A 25,483-nucleotide genomic window follows, 5' to 3' on the forward strand; every position below is an offset into this window, starting at 1 on the left:
CTGGGGAGCTGACACGCAGCAGTGTGAGCCCAGCTGACCTCAGCCATGCCTGGCGTCTGGACCTGGGACCAACACTAGATGTTCATGGTGTGTGCTGCAGAGGTTCTCACGTGAGGACATGCGTGGCAATAAATAGGTCGGTTATACTGTGACCAAGGTGTGTCCCGGGGGAACAACTGGCACAAGTTTGGGGAGAGCGGCAGAAAGATCCCCCACAGCCTCACACAGTATTATTGGGAGTGAGGCCAGACTTGCTGGGGAGCCCTTGATAAAGGCACGGGGAGAGAAAGTACACGTGCAAACTAAAATCACTGCAAGACACTGACTTCCACCTCCCAGATTGACCATGCTGGAAACATTTTACAGCACCCTGCTCACTCTCTTCTCAACGCTTTCACCATCTAACCACAGGGTTTACACATTCATGGGACTGACTGCATCCCCCACACATGGAGTGGAAGCCCCATGAGGAATGGAAGCTCATCTGTGTTCATCACTGCTGTACCCCAGCACCTGCAACAGTGTGGCAGGCACTCAATACGTATTTGCTGAATAAGTAAACTGGGGAAGCAGGCATTCTCCTACATTGCAGGTGTAAATAAAAATGATAAACCATCAGAGGAGGACAAGTCAACAACATCTACCAGGGTTATAAACACGCATTCTGTGTCTTCTAAACTGAGCACACACCTGCCAACATCTCCCAAAAGAAACGCGTGTGGCTGCCCTGCCCAAGTGCCTCAGTTGGTTGAGTGTTGTCCTGTGCTCCGAAGAAAGGCCGCTGGTTCAATTCCTGGTCAGGGCACATACCCGGTTGCAGGCCCTATCCTGTCAGGACATGTACAGAAGGCAACAGATCGCTGTTTCTCTCTCTCCTCCCTTTCTTTCTCCCTCCCTCCCTTCCTCTCTCTAGCATGTCCTCATGTGAGGATTAAAAAAATAAATGCATGTGGTTGATCATCTGAGCAGATACATGGCAACGCTCTTCCTAATGACCCCAGGCTGGAAGCAACCCCAAGGCCCTCGGCAGGAGAGTGTGCAGCCAAACGGGGCCCATCCGTAACAGGGAGCCCTGCTCAGCAACAAAAGGACCCATGAGGACGTGCAACCCAGGGAACCTAGAAACGCTGAGTGGAAGAAGCCGGACCCGAGAACCCCCTGCACGGCTCCGTCCCTAACAGGCTGGCAGCTGCAGTTAGAACCGGGGCAGTGGTTCCACGGATGAGCACTTCGAGGTGATCTGAGCTCTCTCATGATGTTTCATGATCTCAGTGATGGTTACATAGGTGTGTTCATTTGTAAAAATGTATGACTGACTTTTATAAAATAAAAATAAAGAAGTGCATACGCACACTGACCCTGTGGTTCCGAGGTGGGGTGTGGCATAAAGATGTTCATCCAAACACGGCTATTTAATGACAAAGACTGAAAACAACCTGAGGGCCCATTGCTAGGGACTGTAAACAAAAGAGGAATGAGCACACAGTGGAGCACTAGTGAGGGAGCTCCTCACACGCTGACAACTGAAAAGCAAGCACGGGATGGAACACTGCATAAGCCCAGGCCTCTTGTCTGCCCGCCCTGGCTCTGGCTGCTCCCAGCAGGCCCTGACAGTCAGACATCCCATTTCAAGACCCTCTGGGCTGGGGGTGATGAGAGGCAGGGCTGGCTGGGCCCGCCTGTCGGCTCTCCTCACAGCACTCTGCTGCTGAGCAGGGCGGTGGTCCCCACGGGGTGACTCCTCCCCAGCCTGCCCCAGGAGCCTTGAGTTCTCGCAGGAGGCAGTTCTGTCGTATAAGACAGGCTCAGATGTCTGGAATCCCAGCCTGGCTCCCTCAGGTCCCCAGGCTGTGCTCATGGGCTCTTCAGATCCTACACAAGCTTAGTCTTCCACAGACCAACACTAGAGGGGAGAGGGCAGGGTCTACCAGGAAACAGAGTCTAGGTGAGTCCCTCTCCCCTACTCCTGGGGGCCCTGGGGACCCATAGACCTTGGGAAGGCCCAGGGCTGGCTCCTGGGACTGTAGGGTAAGGCAGGGAGAGACCTGCTCCTGCAGTCTCCTCCCTGCACCCAGAAGGTAATACCTATGGCCCGACACCTAGTGGCTCCCCACACCCCTAAATCTTCATCCCAATGGCCTGGTCGCTGCTCCTCCCAGCTGCTTCCAGCCACACAGCCTCCTTTTAATCCAATGAATTCCCTCAGGTGCAGGGCCTTTGCACACCCTGCGTCCTATGTCTGGAGCACTCTCTTCTCTCTGCTTCCACCCATCACCCAGTCAACAACCCCTCCAGCTCAAACATCACTTTCCCTAGGAAGCCTTACCTGATCTTCAGGAGGAATCAGACGCACCTCCCCCGGCCCCCGCCACACACACACACACACAAGCTCACAGGGAACAAAAACTCCATACCCAGTGACTACTGGGTTCTTTATTCCCCTATAAACCATAAGCTTCCAGAAGGCCAAGATGATGTGGACTCTGGTCATCTGTCACAGTCTGTGTCTACACTGGTCTCCGGATCAACTGCCAGGGATAAAGACAGGAAGGCATATGAGGGAAACCTGGGCCCACCATGTCCTAGACATGTGTCCGTGGGCAAGTGGCCTAAATCCCCTCTGCAAACTAAGGGAGTGGCTATGAGGATGAAAGGGGTTAATAATCACACAGGGCTAACAAAGGTACCCAGCAGGAGCAGGAGCACTATTTGGTATCTGCAATTAACATACAGTTATTTGAATTTAAATAGCTTCTCTGTTAACCAGAGCATCACAGCACTCAGAGACCCCTGCCCTGCAGAATCTGATTAAGTGAGGCCCTGAGGAAGGGGCCTCTTTCCTGCCTGGCTCTGGGAGCCTGTAGAGGTTACGCTGGAGCCTTTTCCAGAAGGGGGACTGCCTCCAGCTGCTCTGAGAACCACTGCCTTCCTGAGGGTCACCTGTTTCAGGATCCCCTCCCTGTGGCCCGGGAGGCAGCAGAGGTTGGGGTTGGGGTGTTTGCCAAGCCTCCATCATGGCAGCCCAGCAATAGAAGCCCCCTCACAAAGCCCCCTGAACGGCAACAGACATACCCCTCTGCCTGGCCCACAGAGCCAGGCATGTGGCTTCCATTAGGCCACATCTGGACATGCTCAGAGGCAGTCTGGATCCCTGGCAGGGTTTCGGCTCAAAGACAGGAACCCCCCCCTTTCCCCCACCCCTGCCCTAGCCAGGTCCAGGGCAATGGCTGGAAACCTCCTTCTCCAGGCCCCAGAGCTGCCATGGCAACAGGGCTGGGGGTCATTTCCGGCCCATGGCCCGCCTCTCAGCAGGCCCCCAGGCAAGCAGGGCAAAGCCACCTCCCAACTCCTCTTCGCAAAGGGTCCTTCCATCACTGGGGACCCTTCCCCCCAGCTCTCCCCCACAACAGCAGCCAGGGGCTTCTAAGGCCCCCCACGCCTCCCAAGATGCTCAATTGGGCACCTGACCCAGCCCCCATCAGGCCTCCCACCGCACCCCCCATGCACTTGGTTCTGGCCATGGGTAAATCTGTGTGCCCATCTATTCAGAGCCTCCTCCCCCAGGAGACCTCAGAAGAGGTGAGCTGCGCCTGCCTCCCTCCTGCACAGCCCTGCACAGACGACTCCCTAAGTATCTGTTCAAGAAATGAGTGGACTGAAGAATGGACACTGAGTAATAATAGCTAGTATTTTAACTAATCAGCAAGTACTAAGTTCCCTGCCAACCACTGGACATAAAAAGGACACACACCTGGGTTGCAGGTTCGATTCCCGGCCCCGGTCGGAGCGCATGCGGGCAGCAACCAATAGATGTGCCTCTCTCACATCGATGTCTGTCTGTCTGTCTCTCTCTCTCTAACCCTCCCTCCCTCCTACTCTCTCTAGAAAATCAATGGAAAAAAGTATCCTTTGATAAGAATTAAAAAAACAACCAGCTCCATGAAGCAGGAACTTCTCTGCTGCTTAAAGATGAAGAAACTGAGGCACAAAAAGATAAGCCATTTGCCTAAGTTACACAGGTGACGGTGGACACTGGGTGAGTAGGAGCACAAAAGATATGTGGGCGTGGTGGATGGCAGGCCCGCCCTTGGGTATCAGGCCAGGGCCAAGCTCCTGGGTCCCATTTAAAGCCACCTACTCCCCAACACACATGCCAACCTCCCACACCTTCCTTTCCCTGCACACCAGAAGCTGAAACAGCCTGTCCAGGCCCTCATGCCCTGAGCATTCTCATTTCTGGGCCTTGCCTGTGTGGGGCCTCTGCTAGGACAGTCTTCAGGGGCAGTCAGTCAGAGAGCCTTACCCACAAGCAGCCCTCGTCAAAGGCCACACTCCAAAATCCACTGAGAAAGCCCAGGGCAGAAAACAAAAACAAAAACCAGGGTTCCTGAGAACAAAGAAATTCTCCAGGATTCCAAAAGCCCAGAACCACAGAAAGGCCTCTGGTGGCAAGAGGTGGGGTAGGGGGCAGGGGTGTGTCTGTTTTGGAAACCCCAGAGGCTGCAGCCCAAGCGCACCGCATGTGCCAGGCTCTGGAGAAAAGCCCTCTGAGCACACATGCACCTCATTACAGTGCCCCATACCCCACACACACGCCTCACTTCCCACAGGCTCTGGGCTCAGTAGCAAGGAGGCCCCTAAAACACAATGCCTTGGTCCCAGCCCACCACCTCTCATTCTGTGACCTGGAGCCACTAGAAACACCTCTCTGACTTTAAAATGAGAAGAAATTTACCTCCATGGTTTGTGGAGAAGATCAAGTCACAGAAACGGGGCCTGGCACCCAATAGGTCCTCCATGAGGGTGAACTGTGTGCCCCACCCACTGCAAGCAGGCTGGATGCACAGCACTGTGGGCTTGTGGACCATCTGGCCTACAGGTCGGGGGAGCCTGCAGTTTTACCCCTCACTGCACGTGCACAGGCTTTGCACACAACAGATGGGAAATTGGGGCCCAGGCCACACAGCTGTGGGCAGCAGGGTGGGTCAATGGGAATGCTGCAGAAATCCTAGAATCCCCTCATGTCCCCTCCTCCAAGAAGTCTTCCAAGATACCTCCCAGGCATCCCTCCCTCACAGCGCCTGGCCATAGTGGTCCATTCCTGCCTCCCCAGGGCCCACCAAAACCTGCTCATTATTTATACCTAATGAAGGATTGTAGAGTGAATGACATGGGACTGAACAAGACACAGACTCCCAGCTGTGGGGAGAGATCTCTAGACAATGACACAAGTCCCCAGAACACCCTCCGAGGGAAAAAAAGAAAATGGAGCTGGAGGAAGGGTCAGACAAGACATAAAGATTCAAGGAAGGATTCCTGAAGGAGGTGCACCTGTGCTAGTGGAAACAGTGTACACACATGTGGCACAGAGGGGGATACTGCTGCAGGGTGCATGGGAAGGGGGCGGGAGACGAGGGTGAGAAGGGACAACTGACAGGGGGGGTGGACACAGAGCCCCTACAAGTCACTCATTCATTCAATATCTACAGAGTACTGACTGTGTGCCAGGCTTTGCTGGAGGCTCTGTACACAGCAGAAAAGATGGCAGTTATGTCCCTCTGCTCACGGCACTAACATTCTACTAGGAAAAATTGCAGCAAGGTAAGAGGAAGGCGTGCCGTTCTTTTAGCTGGGAGCCCAGGGAAAGCCTCTCTGGGGAGGTGACCTTGAACAGACAGCTGAATGGAGAAAAGGAGTGAGCCGCGTGGACACCTGGAGAACACATCAGAAAGAGCAAGTGGCAGGTGCAAGTGCCCTGGGGCTGCCATGGCGCCTAGACAGGAGGCCAGTGGGGCTGAGCAGAGTGGGTGAGGGGGAGGGTTACTATGAATTGGAAATTCATCTCCCACCCCAAACCTGTGTTAAAACCCTAATCCCCAACGGGATGGTATTTGGAGATGAAGCTTTTGGGAGGTGATTAGGTGATGAGAGTGGAGCCCTCATGATGGAATTAGCAGCTTTCTAAAAAAACACACCAAAGAGTCTGCTCCTCCTGTACTGGTACCTCAGCCGAGATGTGTCCTCGCCTGCTCTGCCGCATGAGGACACACGAGAAGCTGACCATGGACAAGCCAGGAGGTGGGCCCTCAGATGCCCACACTCATCTTGGATTCCCAGCCCCAGAACTGTGAGAAATAAGTGTCTGTCATTTAGTCGCCCAGACTGTGGTATTTTTGTAATAGCAGCCCAAATGGACTAGGACAGGGGTGATGGAGACAAGGTCGAGGAAGTCACAAAGGTAGGCTGTGCAGGACCTGTGGCCCGAGAAGACCCTGGCTTCTACACGGAGCAGGCGGAAGCCAGGGCAGCGTGCAGAGCAGAGCGATTAGAACAACTTGTGTGAACAGGACCAACGGGAAGAGGTGGCAGACCTAGGCCTAGACTCTCAAAAAGAGCCCCCATGAGAGACTGCAGTTCCTCGGCTATCACCTCAGAGACCGAGGTCGCAGCCATGCCTGGAAGGATGTGAGAAGGCAGCTGCCCTGGGTCTCTGAGACTCCCCACTTCCTGCTGGGGCACTATGGACCCTACAGACCCTACCTGCACCTAAGCAGAGCCCCTCATGCACCCCCAACCCTGATGAGGGATGCCTACTGGGCCCTGGACCACAGCCATACCACGCATGTAGCCCAGAACTGATTGCAACAGGGACCTCACCCCCACCCACCCACTCCATCCCCAGGAGCTAAGCCAGAGAGAAAGCTGCATCTACGAAGTTCATGCCCTCAAGTGTGGGGTCCACAGACCCAACTTCAATGTCCCAGGCAGCTGTGCAGAGACCTGCAGCAATGATACGACCTGAGGCTGCCTCCCCTGGACTACGTCTAAGAAGGAACTAGGAAAGAGACTTACCTTCAGAGTCACTTCTGGGGACAGAATGGACAGAGTTGGGGTCAGTGTCTTCCTCTGGCTGAAGATGGGGCAGAGCCAGTGGTGGCTTGGGCACTTCCTGGATGGGTAGGACCTGGGTGGTCTCATGGGGAGGTATGGTCAGGACGGTGTGGCTGCTGGGCTTTGGTGCGTCTCTGGGAGAACTGAATGTGGCCTGAGACTGGAGGACACTAGCCATGTCTGATCCCAGCACAGGGCCAGTTCCCCCCTGTCCAGTGTTTTGGGGGGTGGCCTGGGCATCCGGGATAAGGTTCTCTTCCGGCCCTGCTCTGGTATCTGCCCTCTTCTCTTGGACAGGGAGACTGGGCCTGGCTGGGCCTGAACTGGGAGGCCCATTGAGTCCCCTGAGGCCACCTGCTGCCAGCTGCCCTCTGGCAGCAATTTCCTCCCTCTCCGCGTCCCCTGGCCCTTGTCTGTCCTCCATCACTCTCCTGGCTTTGGCCTGCACAGGAGCTGGCGGGCCCAAGGCAGAAGCTGCTGTTGGCATGAGGAGGTCAGCCACCCAGGGGGTGGTAGCGGTGGCAGAGAGCGGCTGAATTCTGCCTCCCAGGGTGGCTGGGCCCCCTGTACCTGCCTGAAGCTCGCCTGCCAAAGCCACTGCCACTTCTGCTTCAGCCACCTCTTGGTCATAACTGTAGGGGTCTTCATAGTGTTGCGCAGGGTCACTCTCTTCAGGATCTGAGAAGTTCCCGGTGGCGGCAGTGGGCATGGCCTCGGAATCTCCATGGCAACTGGGGACCTGGTAGCAGATGAGCTCACCACCAGTGTCAGGACAGTGGCAGGCCTGGCACGGCGGCAGGTGGACCGTGTGGCCCGCAGCATACTTGTGGCCAGTGTGGACACAGCCCAGCTGGCCACACTGCGGGCAGCTGTCAGCTGCCACCACGGCCTCAATGCAGTTGGGTGGGAGCTCAGGGCACAGCATGAACTGGCAGCTGATCTTGCCGCCACCTGGTGGGCAGGAACACTCAGTGCTGCCAAAGTCCACGAAGTAGGACTGGCCTGCGGGCACACGGCCACGCACAAAGCCACCCTGCAGACAGTCGTAGTACTGGTAGCCCTCGCAGGCACAGCCCTGCTGCATACACGTGGCACAGCAGGCACCCGGCTCCAGTGCCTCCTCAATGCAGTTCTCCAGCGGCGGGCATTCGACACCCGTGCAGTCCTGCCGTGGGGCTGCCGCACCTGTGCTTGCACCCAGGGCCAGGGCCAGGGCCAACCAGGCTCCTACAGGCTCCCGGAACATCACCATGGTCCCACAGTCAGCCCAGCTGCCACTTCCAGTCAAAGGTCCCCTCTCCAAGGTCCTGGGGGAATCAGAAAGGACACCTGTCAGCACCATACCAGCCCACACATGATGCACATGCACCCCCCAGATGCACATAAAAACTAGTCCGGATGCCTGGACAGAGCCTCAGCCACCTTCACTCACACCTGTGCACTTGTCTCTGCACACACAATAGTGGTCACCTGTATCTGAAGGCACAAAGGCATTGCCACACGTGTAAAAGAGTCACAGAAAGGGGCTTCCATGGCCGCGCAGGCACCACAGGTGCTGCTATGCAGACACAGCACGGCCGGGTCAAGGCCGCTGACCCCGCATCAGCTGCTTTCAGACACCAGCCCTCCTGCGCACTCACACTCAGACACGCCTGCCCTCGTTCCCCACAGTCACACTCACAGACACGCCTGCCCTCCTTCACCACTGTCACACTCACACTCAGACACGCCTGCCCTCCTTCCCCACTGTCACACTCACACTCAGGCACGCCTGCCCTCCTTCACCACTGTCACACTCACACTCAGACACGCCTGCCCTCCTTCACCACTGTCACACTCACACTCAGGCACGCCTGCCCTCCTTCACCACTGTCACACTCACACTCAGGCACGCCTGCCCTCCTTCACCACTGTCACACTCACACTCACAGACACGCCTGCCCTCCTTCACCACTGTCACACTCACACTCAGACACGCCTGCCCTCCTTCACCACTGTCACACTCACACTCAGGCACGCCTGCCCTCCTTCACCACTGTCACACTCACTCACAGACACGCCTGCCCTCCTTCCCCACTGTCACACTCACACTCACAGACTCGCCTGCCCTCCTTCACCACTGTCACACTCACACTCACAGACTCGCCTGCCCTCCTTCACCACTGTCACACTCACACTCAGACACGCCTGCCCTCCTTCCCCACTGTCACACTCACACTCAGAGACACGCCTGCCCTCCTTCACCACTGTCACACTCACCCTCACAGACTCGCCTGCTCTCCTTCACCACTGTCACACTCACAGACTCGCCTGCCCTCCTTCACCACTGTCACACTCACACTCAGAGACAGGCCTGCCCTCCTTCACCACTGTCACACTCACCCTCACAGACTCGCCTGCCCTCCTTCACCACTGTCACACTCACCCTCACACACACGCCTGCCCTCCTTCCCCACTGTCACACTCACTCACAGACACGCCTGCCCTCCTTCCCCACTGTCACACTCACACTCAGAGACTCGCCTGCCCTCCTTCACCACTGTCACACTCACACACACGCCTGCCCTCCTCACCACTGTCACACTCACCCTCACAGACTCGCCTGCCCTCCTTCACCACTGTCACACTCACACACACGCCTGCCCTCCTCACCACTGTCACACTCACCCTCACAGACTCGCCTGCCCTCCTTCACCACTGTCACACTCACCCTCACAGACTCGCCTGCTCTCCTTCACCACTGTCACACTCACAGACTCGCCTGCCCTCCTTCACCACTGTCACACTCACACTCAGAGACAGGCCTGCCCTCCTTCACCACTGTCACACTCACAGACTCGCCTGCCCTCCTTCACCACTGTCACACTCACCCTCACAGACTCGCCTGCCCTCCTTCACCACTGTCACACTCACCCTCACAGACTCGCCTGCTCTCCTTCACCACTGTCACACTCACAGACTCGCCTGCCCTCCTTCACCACTGTCACACTCACACTCAGAGACAGGCCTGCTCTCCTTCACCACTGTCACACTCACAGACTCGCCTGCCCTCCTTCACCACTGTCACACTCACCCTCACACACACGCCTGCCCTCCTTCCCCACTGTCACACTCACTCACAGACACGCCTGCCCTCCTTCCCCACTGTCACACTCACACTCAGAGACTCGCCTGCCCTCCTTCACCACTGTCACACTCACACACACGCCTGCCCTCCTTCACCACTGTCACACTCACTCACACACACGCCTGCCCTCCTTCACCACTGTCACACTCACCCTCACAGACTCGCCTGCCCTCCTTCACCACTGTCACACTCACCCTCACACACACGCCTGCCCTCCTTCACCACTGTCACACTCACACACACGCCTGCCCTCCTTCACCACTGTCACACTCACACACACGCCTGCCCTCCTTCACCACTGTCACACTCACCCTCACAGACTCGCCTGCCCTCCTTCACCACTGTCACACTCACACTCACACTCAGAGACACGCCTGCTCTCCTTCACCACTGTCACACTCACACTCACAGACACGCCTGCCCTCCTTCACCACTGTCACACTCACACTCACACACACGCCTGCCCTCCTTCACCACTGTCACACTCACAGACTCGCCTGCCCTCCTTCACCACTGTCACACTCACACTCAGAGACACGCCTGCCCTCCTTCACCACTGTCACACTCACACTCAGAGACACGCCTGCTCTCCTTCACCACTGTCACACTCACACTCAGAGACACGCCTGCCCTCCTTCCCCACTGTCACACTCACACTCAGAGACACGCCTGCTCTCCTTCACCACTGTCACACTCACACTCAGAGACACGCCTGCTCTCCTTCACCACTGTCACACTCACACTCAGAGACACGCCTGCCCTCCTTCACCACTGTCACACTCACACACACGCCTGCCCTCCTTCACCACTGTCACACTCACTCACAGACACGCCTGCCCTCCTTCACCACTGTCACACTCACACACACGCCTGCCCTCCTTCACCACTGTCACACTCACTCACAGACACGCCTGCCCTCCTTCACCACTGTCACACTCACAGACTCGCCTGCCCTCCTTCACCACTGTCACACTCACACTCAGAGACACGCCTGCTCTCCTTCACCACTGTCACACTCACACTCACAGACACGCCTGCCCTCCTTCACCACTGTCACACTCACACTCACAGACACGCCTGCCCTCCTTCACCACTGTCACACTCACTCACACACACGCCTGCCCTCCTTCACCACTGTCACACTCACTCACAGACACGCCTGCCCTCCTTCACCACTGTCACACTCACACTCAGAGACACGCCTGCCCTCCTTCACCACTGTCACACTCACTCACAGACACGCCTGCCCTCCTTCACCACTGTCACACTCACTCACAGACACGCCTGCCCTCCTTCACCACTGTCACACTCACCCTCACAGACTCGCCTGCCCTCCTTCACCACTGTCACACTCACACACACACACACACCTGCCCTCCTTCACCACTGTCACACTCACTCACAGACTCGCCTGCCCTCCTTCACCACTGTCACACTCACACTCAGAGACACGCCTGCCCTCCTTCACCACTGTCACACTCACACTCACACACACACCTGCCCTCCTCACCACTGTCACACTCACACACACACACGCCTGCCCTCCTCACCACTGTCACACTCACAGACACGCCTGCCCTCCTCACCACTGTCACACTCACACTCAGATACACGCCTGCCCTCCTTCACCACTGTCACACTCACACTCACAGACACGCCTGCCCTCCTTCACCACTGTCACACTCACACACACGCCTGCCCTCCTTCACCACTGTCACACTCACAGACTCGCCTGCCCTCCTTCCCCACTGTCACACTCACACACACGCCTGCTCTCCTTCCCCACTGTCACACTCACACACACGCCTGCTCTCCTTCCCCACTGTCACACTCACACACACGCCTGCCCTCCTTCCCCACTGTCACACTCACAGACTCGCCTGCCCTCCTTCCCCACTGTCACACTCACAGACACGCCTGCCCTCCTTCACCACTGTCACACTCACTCACAGACACGCCTGCCCTCCTTCACCACTGTCACACTCACTCACAGACACGCCTGCCCTCCTTCACCACTGTCACACTCACTCACAGACACGCCTGCTCTCCTTCACCACTGTCACACTCACAGACACGCCTGCCCTCCTTCACCACTGTCACACTCACTCACAGGCTCGCCTGCTCTCCTTCTCTAGGACACACATCCAGCAGCCTAGGGCACTCTGGGTCTCCACACCCTCCGTGACAGGCACCCACATGCAATCCCCAATTACACACACTGTTACACACACTGTCTCACCATGGGCTGTGGTCTCCCAGCCATAGTCCCACAACATGGATGCATACACATAACCACCCAAACAGTTTCTGTCCCCTAAAATCCTGCCCAATCCCCAGCCTCCACTCAGAAGCCCGTGGCTGACAACCAGCGGATATGATCAGGTGGATGCTGGGCAGCAGCAGGCTCTCTTCTAGGCCTTGGCGGAGGCAGACAGCCCCTGCCACAGCCCTCAGCAACCGCCAGGGCTAAGGAACGGCCTCCCAAGATGGCCTTGGATTGCAAATTTTGCCAACCTCCTCAGCTGCCCCAGCAAAGGTTACCACCATTTCCAGAATTATCCTGGATACTCCCACCCCCATCCTGGCACCTCTCAAGTTCCATCCACTCTCCCCCATGAACAGCCTTCCACTTCCTCTGCCCCCTCAGTGCTGTTCCTCACTCCACTGCTACTCTTTGCAAAACCAGTGTAATCCCAGAGCAGCTGACCTGACACACCAGAGGCTTCAGACCATGCCGAGTCAGGTGGCCAGCAAGGAAAGGTCCAGATACCCTGTGGAAGCTGCCTGACCCTCCCGTCTCAAAGGCCTTCAAACGACACTCTCGCAGGGCTCTCTGTCTCCCCAGCCCCTCCTCACCATCCTCTACAGGCCACTCAAATGCCACCTTTTCACAAGTCCCCATCCTCCCCCACTGTCACCCTTACAAAATCACCGGTCCCCACATCCCACCATAGCTCGGGGGCCAGGCTGCCCCCTGAGGTTGATGGCCTGGGTCACAGACAAGGGCTCCTTCTCCACCCACTTCCAGCCCCCAACCCCAGGCTACCATTTGCAGCCACTTAGCTAAAATTTTCCAATTTTTTTTAAAAGGGATAAAAAGACAATGGAGTGACATCGCTAGTATTTTAAGTGTTTGTAATTTCAGACCTAAAAATAGTAATAAAAACTTCTTAAAAGTTTCAGACAAAGAGCAAGCAGGCAGAGGGGAGAGCCACCCTGTTTCTAGAGGAAGCCACCGGCAGCTGCCCACCTCCCGGCTGAGCTAGGGCAGGGGAGGCAAGCATGACCTGAGAGTACAGGACCTGTGCCTAGAGGGGCAAGGCCAGGACAATAGCCACTCAGTGGCCAGCACAGCCAGGAAAGGAGGCCTGCCTCTGCCAGCCAGGCAGCCAGCACCAACTGAGCACGTCTTATGTGCGGGGCTCCTTCTAGAGCTGAGGTTTATTAGCAAATAAGACAGGCTTCATGGCCATTCTGCTGGCACTGACCTTCTGATGCAGGGAGGCCCGTCATAAACCCACAGCAATTCAGTGGGTTTCTGCATGTGGTAAGTACAATGAGGAAATAAATGAATGAAAGCAGGGAAGTGGAACAGAAAGTGACTGGGGTGTGAAAGAGCCCGTTTTAGCCAGGATGCTCACACAAGGCTTCTCTGAGAAGTGGCATTTGAGCTGAGACCTGAGTGGATCAATGGAGACAGCCACGTGAATGTCTGCAGGCAAAGTATGTCAGGTGGCAGACAGGACCAGCAGGTGCAAAGGACCTAGGCAGGACCAGCTGGAGGGAGGTGAGGAACAGCAGGAGGCCACCGCTGCTGAGCGAAATGAGCAAGGGTGAGTGTGGTGACAGCCAGATCACGCAGGGATTCTGGCTATAGTGAGGGCTGCTGGAAGCCCTGGGCCTGGAATGACTGATGCGACTCTATTAAGAGCTGCTTTGTTAAAAGCAGGGGGGCCAGGCAAGAGCAGAGAAGCCAGGGAGACAAGTGACAGGAGGTGGGAGAGGACAGTGGACAGGGGAATGATTTTGAAGGTAGAGTTGGCAGGATTTGCTGCTAGACTGCATGGGTGTGACAGGAGAGGAGTCCAGGATGAGCCCAGGCTTTGGCTGAAGTGCCTAGAAGGATGGAGCTGCCACTTCCTGAGGAAGGAGGGCCATGGGCCCCAGGGGAGATGTGCAGCCCAGTTTGGGCCGCATTGAGTATGAGGAGCCCAGGGATCATTCAAGTGAAGATGGTAAGAATGCTACCAGGGACAGGAGTGTGTGGACTCCAAGGAGTCACGGGACTCCAAGAGGTGACACACACATTCCCCAAGCTGAGAAGCCGCTTCCGGAGGGTGGGGGCTCCATAAAGCCAGTCTGATTAGGAACTGGTCACTGGGAGAGCCCGGGCCTGCGATCCCCAATAACAAAGCCAGTGACTGTCTGCAGGCGACGCAGTGGACAGCACAAAGGCCGAGTCAGTGCTCAGCAGTGTCGTTTAAGAAAAGAAGCATCTGCCTGACCAGCATGCCTGTGTTTGAGCATCGACCTAGGATCCAGGAGATCGGGGTTCGATTCCCAGTCAGGGCACAGGCCCGGGTTTTAGGTTCAATTCCCAGTAGGGGGCATGCAGGAGGCAGCTGATCAATGACTCTCTCATCATTGTTTCTTTCTCTCTCTCTCTCCCTTCCCCTCTCTCTTAAAATCAATGAAAACATTTTTTAAAAATTGGGGAAAATAAGAAACAAAAGAAACATTTGCAGACCAAAACGTAAACCCTCTTCCCACCCTCCCTCCGCCTTTCCATTCCTCACACACTCAGATGAACAATACTTCCTGAGAGGGAAATATTCCCACCAGAGGCGGGGAGGCTCCTCCCGGAGGACCTTTACTGCTAGCCAGGCCCGCTGCACCCCAGCCACCCCACTGCACGCTCTCCTACAAGTCAAACCCCTAGTTCTGCTCACCCTCTCGGTCCCTACAGTGGCATGGCCCTTGGACATCACTCCCCAGCATCATGTTCCGCCCACATCCAGGTGATTCCAGATCTTGGACTCACCCCTGCCCCAGGCCCAGTGTAATGATGAACATTAGACCCTGATTTTGTGTTTTCCTCATTTGCTGTGCAAATCTAAGTAAGGCCCTGGCTCTCTCTGAGTCTAGGCTCTGCACCTGTATACAGTGAAGAGGTTCTAGCACACCTTCAATCAAGGCCAGGGGTCCACAGGCACTATCTAGCCCATGACTGCATTTGTTTATCCCACATGGTGGGGTTTTAGTTTTAAATTAGTTACCATTATTTACAAATTGGAAATGTTCACATGAAAATTCAGGTTTCCAAATCCTCTTAAAAACCACTGAGCCTTGGTCACTCTAAGATGTCACACAGGGCATGGGGCTCCCATGTCCACATGACCTCTCCACTCACTAACGGTGGCAAGGTCTGTTTTGAGCTCAGGATCTCCCCACACTCACCTCAGAACTGGGAACCCATGGTCATTCCCACTGTGGTCTCCAGCTGGGAGAGTAGAGGTCTGGGCCCCCTGCATGCTGCTCAGAGTCCCCTGGTGCTACCTGAAGGTTGTGTGCCTATCCACAAGAAGGATGGGACCAGCTGGGATGTATGTGGAGGAGGTGGCCCAGTAGAGAAGGGGCCAGACCCCTTGGGGAGTTAACCTCAAGAGGCCCTGGTACATCTCTACAGCTGCTCTGGATGGTTCATGGGTGTATATGTGGTGGTTGGGGATTGGGGGTAAGGGAGAGGCACACTCCCAAGATGGGAGCTCACCAGGCCTAAAGAGACAAAGCAAAACGCCCAAAGGCTCTCCCCTATACCTGTCAACTAAAAAGCTGGATAATGTATGCACGTTAATAACAATATGACTACTCGATTCCCTACCAAGGGCACATACCTAGGTTGCAGGTCGGATCCCCAGCCCCGATCAGGGAGCACATGGGAGGCAACCAACCGATGTGTCTCTTTCACACTGATGTTTCTCTCTCTCTCTCCTCTCTCCCTCCCTTCCACTCTCTCTAAAAATCAATGGAAAAAATATCCTCCAGTAGGATTAACAAAAAAATATATAATAATAACAATAGTAATAATAATGTGGTTACTATTTAAGGTGGATGATTATTATAATGCCAGCTGTCCTAAGTGACCACTGGGGTGGACACTCTGGACAGCAACACATATGCTTTTAGTTTTTTAGGTTTTTTTTAATCCTCACCTGAGGATATTTTTTCCATTGCTTTTCAGAGAGAGTGGAAGGGAGAGAGAGAGAGAAACACTGATGTGAGAGAGGCACCATCAATTGGTTGCCTCCTGCACATGCCCCAACTGGGGCGAGGAATCAAGCCTGCAACAGAGGTACATGCCCTTGGCCAGAATCAAACCCAAGGCCCTTCAGTCCGAGGGCCAATGCACTAACCACGGAGCCAAACTGGCCAGGGCAGCAACACTTATGCAATTAAGCCCATCTGAGCAGAGTATGACGCCGAGTTCTCGTACCTGGTGAGGTACCTAAAGACATCTGCACCAGGTCCACACACCCACAGTGGTCCCTGGGCACTTGTCTGGTGGTAAGAGGAAACAAGGCAGGGGTAGGCCACCATGCCAGTCCCTGTCCCAGATCCACTCCCTGCCCTTCTCCACCCTGCTCTCCATTCAGGAGGCTGACCGCCTCAGATGTGTCCCCAGGTTCCACATCCTCCAATGGCAGCTGGATCACAGGAGATCAGAGGACAGGAGAGAGAGGTTGGGTATTTATTTCCCACCCTCTCCCTCCTTCCAGGAGGGAGGTTGGTGATGACTGTCCTCACTCCCCCAAGGCCATAGCTCTTGTAGGATGACCCTGCTGGGTTCTAAAACCTGCCACTCCTCCACCCATGCAGGCCCATAGTGCTAAGGGCTCCCTACCCACCCACCCACCATTGCTACTTCAAGAGTTGGTCCAACCCCTGGAGGTTCCCCCAACCCTGCTCACACCTGTTCCAGGTCTCCTCATTAACCACTCCTCCTGTCAACCCAGCAAGGACCCTGAGAAAGAAGATACTTACCAAGAAGGGTTCCTGGGAGTTCAACTGGGCTCGAATTTTAAAAAACAACCCAGCAGCCATTTCTACACAGGGGACTCTCACACAAACTGCACTGAACTGCCTGCCTGCACTGTGTTCCTGCCGTCTGGTCCAGCCCTTATAAAGGAGAATTGTATTTCAACCAATTGGACTTAGGCTTTCCGGGTCCATTCCGAGCACCCCGCCTATATCCCCATCAGCATTTTCACCAACCAATACCATTCAAACTACAAGGACCTGGAGTCCTCATTGCATGAAGATGGACCAACCAGGGACCAGGGCAGGGACTTCTGTCCATATAAGCCAGTAGCCCTCTGGCTATGAGAGAGCACTTTCCCTTTCCACCAAGACTGCCTTCCGGGCTGAAATGTCAAATGGCTGAAATGTCAAATAAAATGTCAAATGTCTCGCTGGAGCAGAGCAGAGCAGAGCAGAGTGGAGCAGACCAGCGCAGAGCAGCTGCCTTGCCGAGGGCCGCTAGCCCTGGGGCTTCTTTAGGGCCTACCCATCCACAGCCCTGCTGTCGCCTAACGAGCAGTAACTACTGAGCTGCCTCTCAGCCTTGCTGTATCACAAATGAGCTGTTTGCACTGAATCAAGTTTCCTGCCTCGCTGCACCCCAAACTGCGGATTCCTGTTGGTATTGAATTGACACCATCGACCATCGGTTGACACCGGGGTGTAGGGGAGCCAGTTTCCTGCTGGGACCCTGAAAGGCACACCCCTGTGAGGACCCCACAGAACCAAAGCCGATGATTCAGTATACACAGGGCAACAAGAATGGACCTTAAAAACAGAATGCTAAGTGGAAAAGGTAAGAAACAGAACAAGATGGAGAGCCCAGCACTACTCATGTCAATTTAAAATGTGCACACCCAAAGTAAAAATAGATGTACCACTTGTAAAACACAGGCAAACGAAGAGACCCACACAGGACAGAACTGGACACATGCCTGCAATGGGGAAGGGAATGGCTTGGGAGCGGAGAGTGTGGAATAAGCCAACCAATAAAATGCAAGCCGACCCCACTGAGAGCAAGATAATAGTGTGTTATTAGCTAAGGAGTGCATTAAATCAGCTTAGTTCCTGAGGTCTAGCTAAAAACCAAGAATCCCATGCTGGGCCCCTGTCCAAGCAGGAACCCCAACAGCTTGGGGGGGCTGCATCCAGCTGAGGCGGCCAAGGGGATGTGACCACACCCAGCCAATCCACAAACCTCATCTGTCGCCTTATTGTGATTGGCTGAGGGATGGGCCTGGATCCACGCCTAACCAACGAGACGGCTGTAACTGCTCCTACCGAGGACCTGCAGAAGGCATGCCAAGCCCCTCCAGGAGGCCTGGCAGCCGCCACCTGCATCTCTAAAAGCACTGACCCAGCCCTGGCTTGTCTGGCTCAGTAGTTAGAGCATCAGCCTGCAGGCTGAAGAGTCCCGGGTTTGATTCTGGCCAAGGGCACAGACCTCAGTTGCAAGCTCGATCCCTAGTCCTGGTTGGGGTGAGTGCGGGAGGCAACCAATTGATGTGTCTCTCTCACATCAATGTTTCTCTCTCTCTCGCCCTTCCAGTCTCTCTGAAAAAGCAATGGAAAAAATATATCCTCGGGTGAGGATTAAAAAATAAATAAAATAATAAAAGCACTGAACCACCTGGGAGGATGTGGGACCACCCAGCCAGAGAGACCTGACGCCTACACCGCCTTATGCATGAGCCCATTTGGGAGCCCCTCTCTGCAAGGAGGCAGGTGCACCACCAATGTCCCCAGCTGATGCCATGTAGAGCTAAAAAAAGACCCTGGCCTAGCCCTGAGCAAACTGCATAACTATTGCTCCTTTCAGCCCCCAAGTGTCAGGGTAGCTGGTTATGCAGCAATATGTAACCTGAACCACTGGGATCTAAATCAGCAAGTAAAAGCAGGTAACCCAGTGGTGGGGCATTTCTATAGGATAAACGCCCCTTTCTCAGCACACAGGAAAATCAGAGAGAGAAGCTGCTCTGGATTAAAACAGGCCTGGGACATAACCACCAGAGCATGTGGGATTCCTAATGAGACTCAGCATGGAGAAGCCAGCTGAGAGACACTGGGGCTAGGTGGGAACCCCAAGGATGCACTGAGGACCAAATGATAGCAGGGAGCAGAGATCATTCTGTGAGGTGTGACGGCTGGCAAACGCTGGCATTTTTAAAGATTAATATTTTTAAATATCATCATCTCTATGATATGCTCTAACATATCTCAGCATGAAAAATAGCCAAAGGAAATATTATGCCAAAATATTAACAGCTGTTGGGCTGGGGGGGATCTGTAATAGTGTCAAACATTTTTAAAAAGTTTAAAAACTGTGAAATCCAGTGACGGGTGTCTGGGTGTCCTTTCTGGTCTTCTCTATTTTGGTTTGCCACTCTCCATAACAAAGAGCCACAAAGACAGGTTTAGGTGAGAATGAAAGACAGGGAACCATCCACTGGCAGATCTTGGAGTATGTCCAGCTCTGTGGAGAGTCCGACTCCCAAGCTAAAGATCCAGAGCGGGCTCAAGGCAGGAGCAGAGGGCAGGCTGGGGACACAGTCTGGGCTGTCACAGCTTTGACCTTCATTGGCCAGATCCCTGCTGTGGGTGGGGGTGGTGGGGATTCTAATGTAATGTGGGGTTAGGTTCTTAGGCCATAACTTGAACATGGGCAAGGCAGACAGTGGAGGGAAATGACACACTCACTAAGGGTCTCTCCAGGGAGCATCTGCAGAGACAGGTGGCTGCGTGTGGAGACATGCCCACTCTCCAACAGTCCCCAGCACAGGGCATCTGGCGGACGGCGGGGCAGGGCGGGAGGTCAGAGGTGCCTCAGGGTGCTGCTTAAACAACAGCTACCTTCACTCACCCTGACCGCAAGCTCCTCTCCCTGCTGTCCCCCTCCAAAAAACAAAACACAAACACACATCCCTACAGTAAGGTCACACCATCTCCTTTGATAAATGAAGCTCACGCCCATCCATAGCAGGCCCCAGATAAAACTCTCTGGGCTGGCAAGGCCACCCTGGTGCATCCCAGAGGACCCAGAGGACACAAATTCATCACCAGAAACACCATTACCAAAAGTGGGGTCTGGCCTCACATAACTTCAAATCACAAGGTAAGGAAATTCTTCCTTTTTCCAGTTCTCAGATCCTTCAGATACTGACAAGAATAGGCTTGCAGTTACACTGGAATTTCAGATAAATACTGTGTAACTGTGTAGTATAAGTATGTCCTATGTAATACTTGGGACATACTTATTCATTGTTTACCTGAAATTTCTATTCAGCTGGGCGCCCTACATTTTTACCAGGAACCCTGGGTAAGAGCAGCATCAGGGTGGAGTTGGCAAGGCCTGAAACGTTTTAAATACTTGCAGGGGGTCTTTCTTTTAAACAAGACACTGGGCCCAGCCGGCGTGGCTCAGCGGTTGAGCATTTTGATTCCCAGTCAGGGCACATGCCCGGGTTGTGGGCTCGATCCCCAGCAGAGGGCGTACAGGAGGCAGCTGATCAATGACTCTCATCATTGATGTTTCTATCTCTCCCTCTCCCTTCCTCTCTCTGAAATCGATGAAAATATATATTTTTAAAAAATAAATAAGACACTGGGACTTTCAAACAGCTAGGAGTGACAGAGGGAAATCAACAGGCAAGACACTTGTTGACATACCAGTTACAAACAGCAGTAATCAGGACCGCCTGGCCTCCCACAGGCTCTCTGAAGAGCACTCCAGCTCCTACTCGGCTGCCCTGCCCAAGTGCAACTATGCAGCACTCACCAACCAGCTGCCAGACCATGCATCCACAGGCCATGTTCAGGGCCCACATGGTACCTTTGAAGTTAGTTGCTGACATTACAATATTGCAATGTTATTAATTTAATGTTTGAACATTTTGCCCAGGCTAGGTCGCTCAGTTGTTAACATGCCAAGGTTACAGGTTCAATCTCTGGACAGGGCACATTTAAGAATTAACCAATGAATGCATAAATAAGTAGAACAACAAATCGATCTTTCTCTCTCTCTCTGAAAAGTCAATAAAAAAATTAAAAAATATTTTTAAATAAATAAGCCCTCGACGGTGTGGCTCAGTTGATTGGGTGTTATCCCGTGCACCCAAAGGTAGCCAGTCGAATTCCTGGTCAGGCACATGCCTGGTTTTTGGGCTCCATCCCTGGTGCAGGAGGCAGTGATAGGAGTTCCACTCTCACACAGATGTGTCTGTCTGTCTGTCTGTCTCTCTCTCCCCCCCCTTCCTTCCTCTCTAAAAATCATTTTTAAAATCTTTAGTAAATAAATAAAATCAGAACATTTTATACTGAAGCTGGATTTCTAACTTCTCTAGGAAACTGGACGGCAGGATCTGACAGCAGAACATCACTGGTCCACGTGGTCCGCGCCCACTCTCCACTGCCATCACTGGGCTCACTGCTGCCTCTCTGTCCTCCAGGACCCTCCTGGGCCCTGGGCCCTTGTCCACACCCAAAGGAAAGGCCTAGAGGATGTGGGAGTTCCAGCTCCTTCCTGCCCAAAATCACCTGAATGTCCAGGTTTCCTGGTTAGGACTGTCTCTTCTCTAAGTGATAGACAGTGGGAACCTTGCCTCTTTCCAAGGAGCCCACTCCTCCATAGGTGGCCAAGCAGACCTCAGTGTGTCAGTCACAGAGGAATCCAGTGGCATTCCCCCAGCGACACAAGACTGCAGGAGGGAATTCAAGAGTTACACAGGCCTAGCCCAGGACCCCCAGAAGCAAAGCCTGAGATGGACTTTTGTGCTTGTAGTTTACTGGGGAGAAGGCTCAGGAGGAGGGGAAAGAGGAAAGCAGGACACAGGAAAGGATGATACTGGGCAAAGATGTGGCCTCAGCTGGGACCTGGCATCAGCCTGATCCCAGGGGAGCCCTGCAGTGTGACTGGCACCCCGGGGCTCATCCCACTCACAGAGTCATTAGTCAGTCACTGCCATGGACCGAGGTAGGGAGAAGGGAAAGTTATTTCCCAGGCATGTGGGGTGGGGGGGAGCGGGCAACTCCTGTGGACCCAGGGCAAGCACCTGGACAAGGGCCATTAGCAGCCCCAACCTGGGGCGACTGGGAGAGGAGTGCACCTTCAGGGGAGGGGGAACCAGACAGGACACCAGCAGCGGCCACAGTGTCTGCCACACAGGCACAGACTGTCCAAAAAAGCTACCTTTAATCTATAATTCCACCTGTGCTCACCCCAGCCTTAGAAAGGTAAGAAAGTAATATACTGCCCTGGCCGGTTTGGCTCAGTGGTTAGAGCATCGGCCCAGGGACTGAAGGGTCCCGGGTTCAATTCCGGCCAAGGGCGCATACCTCGGTTACAGGCTTGATCCCCAGCCGAGGTCGGGGCGAGTGTGGGAAGCAACCAATTGATGTGTCTCTTTCACATCGACGTGTCTCTTTCTATCTCTCTCTTTCTCTTTCCCTTCCCCTCTCTCTGAAAAGCAATGGAAAAAATATCCTCAGGTAAGGATTAAAAAAAAAGTAATGTACTAAAATAGTGTTTGCACACTGGGCTCACAGCAGCATTACTCACAATAGCCAAGGGGTGAGAGGAATCCAGTGCCCGGGTAAACAGATAGACAAAATGTGGGCTACCCATACAACGAACTAGTATTCAGCCCTGAGAAGGAAAGAAATTCCGACACACGCTACACTATAAATGAACCTGGAGGGCATTATGCTCAGTGAAATAAGCCAGTCACAAAGGGACAAATACTGTGATTCCACTCAAATGAGGCCCCCAGGAGTCAAAGTCACAGAGACGGACAGCAGAGGGTAGGTGCTGGGGGTAGGAGTGGGGAGTAGGGAGTTAGTGTTTAATGAGGACAGAGCGTCAGTTTTGCAAGATGAAAAAGTTCTGAAGAGGGATGTTGGTGATGGATCCACAAAATGTGAGTGTTCTTAATGCTAATGAAGTGAACGCTTAAACATGGTTAGCCCTGGGTTGGAGGGCTGTCCCCTACACCAAAAGGTTGCGGATTTGATTCCCCGTGAGAACACATACCTGGGTTTCAGGTTCGATCCATGGTCAGGGCACATACAGGAGGCAGCCCAATCAATGTTTTTGTCTCATATCGATGTTTTTCTCTCTCTCTCTCTCTAAAAATCAATAAAACATGTCCTCAGGTGAGCATTAAAAAAACAATTTTTAAAAATGGTTAAATTGGTCAATTTTGTGTTATATATATTTTACCACAATAAAAAACAATAATAACACATGTGTACTGTGGAGCCAAAAGCAAATAATCAAAGAACAGAGACAGGAAAGGAAAAAACTACCCTGAAGACCCAACAGGAAATAAAGGCTGCTCCTGAGACCACCCCTTAGTAGTTAGCTTCCCAGCAGCCAGGACCAAAGGGAAATTAGAAGATAACCCCGTGCTCCTTGTCTGATGAGAGGAAGTCATCTAGTTCACTGGGAAAAATAAACTTGTTTTTGGCACAAAATGTTAGGAGGAATTCTAACTGTTGATAGGTTCATATTTATAACCATCACTTCCTCATGCTAACATAATGCCAAACACTGGACTGAGAGTTTCCAGGGATTTTTAATTTACTTAGCTATACTCTACAGATAAGGAAACTCAGGCCCAGAGTAAATGATCTTCCCAAATAAAAAATGGCACAGGGATTTGAACCCAGGTCTGTCTGGCCAAGGGAGTATGTATGACCAGAATTCTTCAGTTTGTAGATATTAATCAGGCACCTGCTACCTGCCTGTCCCTATTACAGGTATTGGGATGTGGGAATAAACAAGACCAAATTAGGTCCTACTCTCATGTGTCCAACATTCTGGTGAAGGAAAAGACAAGGAACAAATAAGTAACAAGATGTCAGCATTGTGAAGGAGGGAGAGGGACAGGGGCACTCCTTTGGCAAGAGTGGTCAGAGCAGGACTCATCTAAGAGGCAACACTTCGTCTGAGACTTGCCTGTCAAAAATGTGGTGCCATGCAAAGATCTGGGGAATGGAATCCCAGGCAGCATGTGCAAAGGCCCTGAGGCAAGAACCAGCTTGACATGTTGTAGTTGGCATGCAGGGAACAAAGAAGAGAGTGGGAGTGAGGCAGGACAGAAAGGAGTCAGGGAAAGCTCCTGACAAGGGGACATCGCAGGCAGATAGGCATCAGGTGCTCTCACCAGAGCCCCCACCTGCACACATGATCAAAGGGAAACAGTTTACGGTAGCAAACCCCTGTGGTGGTGGCAGAAGTCAAGAACCAGCTAAAACCAGATCAGTCAGGGGAGGAGGAAAAGTTATCCAGAGACTGACCCCAAAGCTCATTATAGTGAAAACTGACAGCACATGTAGGGAAAGAACCGCAGGAGAACAAGAAGGCCGAGACAGAATTTACTGCCACAGAATTCAAGAACTGGAAACATATAAAGTCCCAAGAACTAACTGGCAAGTGCACAACTCACTGGCAAGCTCGCCCGCGTCCCCGGGATGTGCACCCTCACCTCTTTCACAGCGGCGCCAGTGGCCTGCCCTCCACCTGTCTCTACCTGAGTAAAACCCGCTTTCGCTCTCATTCGGACTCTCACTTGGACTCATTCTTGAAATCTTTCCTACACAAGTCAAAAACCTGGAGGTCCCGGACGCACTGGACAGGGCCAGCCACTGGCACTGAACCAGCCGGTGACAGGAGGAAATGAGGTCAGCAGCAAGGAGAAAAAGGGGGTGAGCGGACATGAAAATCCAGAAAGGCGAGGCCTGGCCACTGTGGCTCAGCGGTAGAGCATTGGCCCATACATCAAAGGGCTGCGGGTTTGACTCCTGGCCAAGGGCACGTACAATGGAAAAAATATCCTCGAATGAGGATTAACAGAGAAAAGAAAGGAGAGAAGCTCAAAAGAGGAAAATGGTCGGTCCCCACACCCAGTGCCCCGGGGACTCCACACAGCAGCCATGCACTTAGCGGACATTGTTCCAGAAGGGTGGTGGGCACCACACTAGGCCACAGCACACTGGGAGCTCAACAGGGAACTAAAGACACCCCTTTCAAGAAGTCTGAGGAAGACCCCAGTCCTACAACACAGCACCAAGTAAAACCGCATCACACAGGGAACACCGGCGCAGGCGGCAGACCAGAAAGCAGGCCACGCAGAGCCACAGACGTCTGGTGCTGGGGGGGAGGAGGGGACGGAGGGGGACCCCAGGAGCCTGTGGTGGGCGGCATCCTCCTCCTAATCCACCCAGGTGGGGATTACTCCAGGGTTTGTTCAACGGTTTTTATGAACTTTTTGTATGTGTGCTTCTTCACAATAAAAGAGACATTTTAAAGAAAAAAAAAAAAGAGCCAATTGTAGTAGCCCAGAAAAAGGTAACAAAGGCCAGACAGGTTTTAACACAAGATATGGAGAAGAG

The 25,483-nt window shown here is 53.6% G+C and overlaps 1 protein-coding gene across 3 annotated transcripts in view; it reads right to left on the reverse strand.

Annotated features, from left to right (window-relative positions):
* Positions 1-25,483, reverse strand: part of FBLN2 (fibulin 2) — an 88,264-nt gene that overhangs the window by 47,071 nt on the left and 15,710 nt on the right. For 2 of the 3 annotated variants that reach the window (XM_081137708.1, XM_081137710.1), the window contains exon 2: positions 6,853-8,198. In XM_081137708.1, coding sequence (XP_080993834.1) covers positions 6,853-8,143 — 1,291 coding nt within the window. In that variant the 5' untranslated portion in view covers positions 8,144-8,198. Of the gene's footprint in view, positions 1-6,852; positions 8,199-17,059; positions 17,190-25,483 lie in introns of those variants that run through there. The other variant, XM_081137709.1, reaches the window with a different exon arrangement.

Source organism: Miniopterus schreibersii (genome assembly GCF_964146895.1).
Source record: "Miniopterus schreibersii genome assembly, chromosome: 5".
NCBI classification, from domain to species: Eukaryota; Metazoa; Chordata; class Mammalia; order Chiroptera; family Miniopteridae; genus Miniopterus; species Miniopterus schreibersii.